Source organism: Dendronephthya gigantea, unplaced genomic scaffold (genome assembly GCF_004324835.1).
Source record: "Dendronephthya gigantea isolate DGI-Jeju-01 unplaced genomic scaffold, DenGig_1.0 000046F, whole genome shotgun sequence".
In the NCBI taxonomy this organism is placed as follows: Eukaryota; Metazoa; Cnidaria; class Anthozoa; order Malacalcyonacea; family Nephtheidae; genus Dendronephthya; species Dendronephthya gigantea.
This window is the reverse complement of record NW_021163056.1, coordinates 1,457,830-1,466,252: the sequence shown is the minus strand read 5'-3', so window position 1 is coordinate 1,466,252 and position 8,423 is coordinate 1,457,830. Positions and strand designations below refer to the sequence as shown.

General features: G+C 34.3%; 2 protein-coding genes across 2 annotated transcripts; one reads left to right on the top strand and one right to left on the bottom strand.

The window, feature by feature from the left end:
* Positions 1-1,050: 1,050 nt before the first annotated feature.
* LOC114527767 lies at positions 1,051-2,476 on the top strand. The gene is made up of 2 exons (XM_028549459.1): positions 1,051-1,155; positions 2,087-2,476. Exons 1-2 carry the CDS (start codon positions 1,051-1,053, stop codon positions 2,474-2,476), a joined length of 495 nt encoding a protein of 164 aa, XP_028405260.1.
* Positions 2,477-3,742: 1,266 nt separating this feature from the next.
* LOC114527766 lies at positions 3,743-6,929 on the bottom strand. The gene is made up of 4 exons (XM_028549458.1): positions 6,908-6,929; positions 4,906-5,127; positions 4,567-4,699; positions 3,743-4,232 (listed from the first exon to the last, which is right to left on the bottom strand). The coding sequence occupies exons 1-4, from the start codon at positions 6,927-6,929 to the stop codon at positions 3,743-3,745; spliced, it is 867 nt and encodes a 288-aa protein (XP_028405259.1).
* Between the last annotated feature and the right edge of the window lie 1,494 nt (positions 6,930-8,423).

Genomic DNA, 8,423 nt, shown 5'->3' with positions numbered 1-8,423 from the left:
CCCTTAGGTCAAAACGTCGAGAAGTCTATTTATCTGTCTTAGGCAGTTACATGTAAAGAACCGATGGAGCTTCTGCTGCATAAGTGTAAAAATACGAAGTTTAAAGGGAAATGACAATATATATTTTTTTCTTTCTAATTTTATAAAAGAATTTTAACAATAGTTACAGAGTTATTTTACAAATTTTTTATAACTTTCTAATTTTTTGAGATATTTGCGAACAGAAACACCTACATGTATAGACATTTATAAAAACACAACTAGTTGTCCAAATATCAGTTGACAGCCTCTAATTTGTTTGCAAATATTTCAAAAAGTATAGAAGATAATGAAAACCTCTAAACGGATTTTGTAACTGTACTTAACATTCCTTCCAATAAAGCAAAAATAATTTTATTCCCATTTTCCTTTAGGTTTTTGGAAGCTGTACCGAGCAACATTGAGTATTTGAGACATTGACAACAATATTTCTTTCTTTTCAAGCTTTATGGCTTTTGAGAACACTGAAATCAACCAAAAGATCATGGATGGAGTGCGAAGTACAGAAAAGGACACTTCAGCTAAACTTATAAAAGGTGTGTAATCATCTATATATACCATTGGTTTGTGTACTAGGTGTGTTGTAGAGGTGTTCGTGAGATCGGATTAATTCTTTGATTGCGAAGATTTGTCTATTTTTCTAATCCGAATACGATTCGATTAAAAGCTTAAAAAAGTAATCCGATCCGATCCAATGGTAAAAAGTCACAATCTCGTATCCAGGGGGCAATATTGCTCAAGTTTTTGCCGTCCCTTCTTATTCCAAGTCGTTGTGATAACATTTATAAACGCAAAAAGCGAAATGAAACTGTTTATTCGTAATAACTTTCGACCGTTTTCGACGAAAAACCACAACAACAAACTCAATCCCAAGAAAATTTCACATAATCCAATCCGAGAAGAAAATACGAAGCCCAATCTGAGTGAATTACTGTCCGGATCGGACTCGCACACCTCTAGTGTTTGCTAGTACTAATCATTTTGTCCTTTTATTTAATTGTTGTAGCTGCGATGCGTTGTTACTTCCGCACTAAGAAAAGGCAGTTCGTTACGAAAGCAAAGAAGCTTGACAAAGTTGTCCAAAAGACGCAGCGATTACGAAGTCGAAAGAACACGGTATGTTAATGAATTTGTATGTGTTCTTTTGTGATTTCCTTCTATATATATATATATATATATAGCTTCTAAGACCATTTTCTAGACAAGAATGCATTCAGATTCCTTTTCTTTTCCGGCTGAGGATAATGATGAAACAAATGCGCTCTAACAATTCTCGTAGCTTGTTTACTCTTGAAAATTTTTATGAACCTTAAGATGTGATTTTCTTCTTCTGATAACTAGTGGATAACTTTTGTCTATCATAAATAAGGCGAAAATCACAGCTGATTTGCAAATATAAAGGTTCTTCAATTAGTTTAGGTTATCTTTATCGTGACGAGCAGCATGGCATACAATGTATGTCGCTTAAAGCATGGCTATATGTTCTGTTGTTGTTCAAGATTGTTAGTTTTGTTGATTTAGTGGAGACATTGTGGAGTGAAAAAAGTCTTGTATCTAGGTCTATAATATTTCACACTAAGAAATTCTTCGCCTCCATTAAAAATCGACATTTTGAGTTCCTAAGTATTTTCCCTATGACGGAAGGTATTAGGTTTATTGATCGTATATAATTCCCAATGTAAAAATCTAAAATAATATTTTCTTCGATTTTTTCTCATTTCACAAGCATGCCTTGTAAGTTTCATCTTCGATATCTGGAATATGGAACCTTCGATATGGTGTGCCTATACGATTTCTTCAACAAAATTTCGTGATTTTTCCATTTTATTATATACCTTAATTCCCTTCCATTTACTAATTTTTCCACCCATGATAAATTAAATTTCAGTGCTCTGCAAGGTAGAAAAGCCCTTTTCAACGTGAGACCTGAACGCCATAATTTAAAATTGAGCACAATTTGAAATTAATAGCTATATAGTTGATGGTTGTAGCTAAATGTATATTATCATCATCATGTCAGATAACAATACATTCACCTTATTTGCAGAAGCGCCTACTACGAGAAAGAGCGCTTGAAGAGTCAACTTCAATCAACGAAGAGAATAAAGTTAAATACAGAGAGATCATAACAGCTGAATACATGTCGTCGGAAGATACAGCTTCGGATGACCAGGTTAATGCTGACATGGATTCTAATGAATCTGGGTCAGAAAACGAACAACCTGTGCCTAGAGCGAAAAAGTTCACCATAAAAAGGTTACAGTGGCGGAGTAATGAGTTAGACAAGCTGATGACCATCTTGGATAAGAAAATTGCAAGAAAAAGGGGCTCAAGAGGAAATGGGATGGTTTTCGAGAGAGTCCGTGGTTCTGTGCACTCACAAAGAACTGCACCATTAGATGCACCAAAATGGGCCCTAAATGAACATACACAGTAGTTTTATGCATATGGTATACTTTGATAAACCATTTGTTGCACGGGTTGATCGTTATAGTTTGATGAACTGCATGTGATGCACAGAGACATGGCATGTTATAATTATACATGATACTAACGTTGGTTAAATAAATGTTTTTTATTCAAGTACTTTATTTGTTAGTATATATAGTTCATGCTTTAGCAAATTCAATAATACCCATATTTGCTTTATGTACGAATTACGTGGTAATATTATTTAGTAATGCACTCTCTTTGGGGGCATAGTGAAATAAGACGTAAATTCAAAATCGTATTCGCATTTCCGCATCGAAATCAGAAACAAACTTTTATCATTTGCTGCTTTATATCCGTAACTAATGAAGAGTAAAGACAGTGTTTTGTAGAATGAAACTGTGGAAAATGTTATGCAAATTCATAATCGCATCTATCGTAATGCTGGTAAATTTAGGTTTTAGCTACCTGTCTACACATGGAGTAAAATTTAATCCAAACATAAAAATAACCACACTGGCAAATGTAAGCAAACAGTCATTTACGAATCAACTTTACATCCACTAGGAAATGACAGGCAAACTTGGTATTATCCCCTGCAGTAAATGACACTTGTTTTCAACCCAATGGAAATATGAAACTAGCTTCGCATTTGCACGGAGAAAAATTCGAAATAAATTTTGAATATATCACTTTATTTTCATATCTGGTATACATAAGGTAAATACGGCGTTTTCCACATGTAAATATGATAGATAGTTCAGATCACAATCATGTTATTCCATGAGTAAACCTGGTGTTTACATGACTTTGCGAAAATTTAAGAGTGGGTCAAATTCAAACTTTTTCTCACATTCCAACTTGAACTTAAAACTTTCACACAACATAAATGAAATCCATCACTGTAAAATATCATATTGCCCAGTGCCTATACCACTCGTGGAATCTTTATGCATTTGAAAAGAATGTAAAAAGTTAGTTAATATATTAAAAAAAGTTTTTTAATTTAGTGCAACAATTTTGAAGATACTAGCCTTTAAACTACCTGCAGTTCCTGAGTCCCAGGCTTCTGTAAACAAAGGGCAGTTTCAAATTGAATAGCCGTGTTTAAACCCAGGAGGTTGGGACTCAGGAACCGCAGGTAGTTTAGAGGCTTGTATCTTCGAATTTATTGCACTAAGTCAAAAAAGTTTTTTAATATACTAACTAACTTTTTACGTTCTTTTCAAATGCATAAAGATCCCACGAGTGATATAGGCACTTTAAGGTATTATCAAAGTTTATCTAACTCAATATCTATAACAGTATTTTCAATGTTGTCATATGTGACTTTGTATGTGCTTTCAAATCCAAGTAAAGCAAGAACCAGATCATCTTCAGTTGTTGAATTTAGGTCACAGATGGACATTTCAAGGTTTAACAATTTTTGCAAGCAATGATTATTGAAGATAGTCAAACGAGTCTTTTTCAGCTCACTGGTTTCAAACAAAATTCTAACATTCCAGTTACATTTACAGGCACTGATTTTTTGCATCAGTTTGCATCCTTCACAACTGCCTACCTTCGATCCAGCCTTTTGTGTTACCTTTTTGTTGCAGGATGCACAGAGCAGGTTTCTTGTTGCACTCTGAAAACCAATGATTTTTGCAAACGCACTTGATGTTGTCAGTTGCTTGACATCCTCTTCAATTTCTACCAAAGGTTGGATGAATGCTGTAGTCTCTTCATATGAGAATTTTTCTGACTTTGCTGTGTTAAAGTGCCTATATCACTCGTGGGATCTTTATGCATTTGAAAAGAACGTAAAAAGTTTTTTGACTTAGTGCAATAATTTCGAAGATACAAGCCTCTAAACTACCTGCGGTTCCTGAGTCCCAACCTCCTGGGCTTAAACACGGCTATTCAATTTGAAACTGCCCTTTGTTTACAGAAGCCTGGGACTCAGGAACTGCAGGTAGTTTAAAGGCTAGTATCTTCAAAATTGTTGCACTAAATTAAAAAACTTTTTTTAATATATTAACTAACTTTTTACATTCTTTTCAAATGCATAAAGATTCCACAAGTGGTATAGCATATGGTTTAACATAACGACCAAACTTTGACTCCTTTAGTCTCAAGTTTGTTAGAATATATGTCTTGTGAGCTTCCAGCAGGTCAACATACTCATTCCAAAGAACAAGTTCAATGGAACCTGTATTGTCTCGGATAATAAGTTCTTGCTTCCTTAGCTCTGTGTTGTCATGTTTCACAAATGTCAACTCCTGACACCTGTGCAACTTACCATTACCAGTTGTTCTTTTGCTATTTTTGCCAAGGTTGAGATATCAGTTACCTTTGATTTCTGTGTCAGTTCATCAGATTACTGGAAAGCTACTCGATCATGAGCTAATGGTGTTATCTTAGTGTATTTGGTTACAATTAGGTCCTGTCCATTACTCTCAGGTTGCTTGCAATTTTCTAGCTTTAATGGACTTTTGCTTTGTTCACTGGACTGAAACTTCTCATGTTTTTCTGGGAAAAAGCATACTGCTCTTACTGCCTTATTTTTTGTCTGAAGTGTGCAGTGAAAATATTGTCTGCCAGAATTTGTAGCTTTTTTCACTGGTGAAAGTGTATGGACAAAGCAAAGTAATTTATTATCCTTTGAATCAGATGTATCTAAACAGGAAAGAGTATAATTTAAAAACTAACTTTATAACAACATGTTTATCAAATAGTCTAAATTATCGTGTCATGTCATGGTCATGCAAGACCTGGAAATAATGATGGATATTGGAAATATAGGTGGTTTGCAATTGCCACCATCTTGGTTGATTTTTCAAAACATGTGCACAAAAATAGGCTGTTTGCAATTGCCACCATCTTGGTTGATTTTTCAAAATATGTGCACAAATAATTTTTTCATCGTTGCTGTATTTTAACCACCAAATACTTGGTTGATTTTTCAAAATATGTGCACAAATAATTTTTTCATCATTGCTGTATTTTAATAGCCACCAAATAATATGATAGAGATGATAAGCAGTTACAAAGTAAACAAAGAAAAATTAAATCAACTCAATTTGATATCTTGAAAAGTAGAAGTATTAAAACTTTGTAGAATCAACTAAGATGGAAACCAAGAATTGCTCAAGAAACATTTTGGTTCCCAGGAGCCGGTTTACGGGTTATATCGTCCCAAGGTCAGTTAACTCAGTTTAGCACTTGAGATTATGATGTCACAGAATTAAATACAAGGACGTTCTTGAGCATACCAAAATTACCTTTGAACAGAACAGATTTAGATTAAATATAGTGTTGTTGATAATCAAAATGATTTTCACTAACAAAATAACAACCGTAAAGTGAAATATGATTTTTTAAGCCTAGTTACTTACCATGAAAAATGTGAAAATTTTTGTCTCGTGTCAGCCGTGTATTAAACGTAACAGTTGTGTGTCAAAAACTCTGTTATGACGTTGTTTTCCGATAAGATGCCGAAACACAAGATCGCCAAATTCGGGACAACTTCGGGTTGTCAATACTTTACGAAAATTCGGACAGACAACATGCATCGCTCACGAACGGGCTAGCTCTGCAAACGGGCTAGCCACAAAAAACCTTTATGTTGTTGGTTTCCATGAAATCCATTTTGCTTTATGGTTGCTAAAATATGTTTCACAAACACCAGATATCATTTCAGAGTCAGGAATATTTGAGTGTTTGATAGATTGACTAACTGGTATGTATCATGTTGCCATCAATTAGGTATGCAGCTTTGCCAGTTGGAGCTAATAAAAGTGTTTTAATTTTATAATAAATTTTCTCCTGCACGGCTGTTATAGTATTTTGAAAGCAGCTTGATGAACTGATTTTGTTAAAGGACATTGGCAACAAAATTTTTATTCGCCAAATCTGTTTAAATCACCTAGGAAATACTTAATTTAATGTTTTTATGTGTCTATCATATTTAGTTCTTGAGAAAATTTCCAAGAATGTTTGTCGGTGGTCCGCCATTTTGAAAATACAGCTTTATGCTAATTTATGCAAGCATACATTTGTGACTCATTTGATGGGTTCGGGAAATATGATTACATAAACTATTGTTGTATCCTCATATGGCAACTTTAAAAATTTGGTAAAATAGAGTTATAGAGAGGGAACACAATCAAATACGTATGCAAAATGAATGCATCAGGGACATGTTTCTCAAAATATTTGAAAGAGAACATTGAATATGAACTATGTACACACATTTACACACATAGTACATGTCGATACACAACACAGCGTTACAGTGACAACACAACTTACCAATCTCCCAAAGTTTACAATTCTACTTATATTTATATTTATACTAAAGCTAAGAGGGATATTATGCGATTTTACATCGATTTCCTTCACACAATTTATGCATGTCCCAGGATGTTTTTCCCCACAACTCAATTAACTTTCTAACCACACTGCCCCCATTCTTCCATCTGTTTATGTTAGCGTGTGAGACAGGCGGTTTCCTTTCTCGTGCATATGTTTGCGTGCATATGTTTGCGTGCATATTTTCCCCTGTTTACAAATTTACTATATTTTAATATAAACAAGATGCCTGTTCTGGCATTTACTCCGGTGTGCCACACACATGCCAGTCTTTAATATAAAGCCTCTGAACATAAACAATACAGTTCATACTCATTTTAGATGCCTTGTGAACCTGAATGTTGTTCGATCGCGAAATTCAGAAGCACATCGTACTTTAAAAAGTATAGAAGTTCAATTGTTCAAAAATGTAAATAAATTTCCACATTTACACCAACTAAGTTCTTCAAGCCAGGCATTTGCTCTTTCGACCTCGCGATCGAAATCTTTGTCAGATGAAGATGGATCACTACCGCATTCAGCATTGCTATCATCGCTTAAATGAGGTAGGGCAAACTTCTACTGGTTTTCATGAATATGTTCCATGACAATCATAAAAAAACTACAGCTCCCTTTTTAAACCAACAAATCTCAATAAACACAGTAACACGCTAGTAAAATATATGGATGTGTTTAGGGAACCCATCAAATGACGTTACTTCCGCGAAATATAATGTTTCCAAAAATTGATCCAATATTGCGGACCAGGTCCAAATTTTAACTGAAATGTGGTGAAAATAATAACTCATAAAAGAAATATTTTTGGAACAAATTAACACCATATCTGTAATCAGACGGTTGAATAAAATTTTCATTGCGAATGTCCTTTAAATTAGATTTTGCAACAACTCTTCCACCACTTAGGAAACAATAAAATGGTTTATTGGATGTCTTAGTGAGATGTAAAACATGGTAATTCCTTTTGTTTCTTATTGAATGATTGTACCATTGTTCTGTATTCTTCATCCAGCATTTCATTCAATACAAGTGGTTCAGTCGTTACCGAAGTTGATGGAATACGAAGATCACCTGATAAATCATATCTTTCATTTAAGTCAGGTTGTAAGGCCATGGAAATTGCAGTCTGTGATTTGCGTTCACCGCCTGTGTGGTCCAAAGGCAACCGCATAAATATTTCATTACTTAGAAAAAATTAATTATTCGTAAAAAAAGACTAAAGGTAAAATAATTTTAAAATCAAAATTATCAAACAGCTGTAAATTGGTGTTTTTCGTAATATTCATATCAACATTGTATCTGTAATTGTACTCGTCGGTGTGATCCTGTGAACACATGCTTTTATGTGCTCTCTATCGTATTGAAACGTTTATGTAAATGTGTTGTTTGTAATACAATAAATCAACGAAAATACTCATTGTTTCCTCCATCATTCACTCGAACCTCGCAAATCATTACATTGTGCCGTGACCAGGATCAGAATGGAGGAACTCGCAAGATTACAAGCCTCACGACGTGCTCATAAAGCGCATGTGACTAAAGTGGCAAACAAAGCAAGCGAAATTCTACAAAAGGAAGACCCAGATGAAGCAGAGTTATGTAGC

Coding starts and splice junctions, on each gene's coding strand:
- LOC114527767 (XM_028549459.1), top strand. CDS start 1,051: ATGCGTTGTTACTTCCGCACTAAGAAAAGGCAGTTCGTTACGAAAGCA. Junction 1,156..2,086: donor TACGAAGTCGAAAGAACACG/GTATGTTAATGA, acceptor CCTTATTTGCAG/AAGCGCCTACTACGAGAAAG.
- LOC114527766 (XM_028549458.1), bottom strand. CDS start 6,929: ATGGAAGAATGGGGGCAGTGTG. Junction 4,700..4,905: donor AAATTGCAAGCAACCTGAGA/GTAATGGACAGG, acceptor ATGACAACACAG/AGCTAAGGAAGCAAGAACTT. Junction 4,233..4,566: donor TTGAGACTAAAGGAGTCAAA/GTTTGGTCGTTA, acceptor CGAGTGATATAG/GCACTTTAACACAGCAAAGT.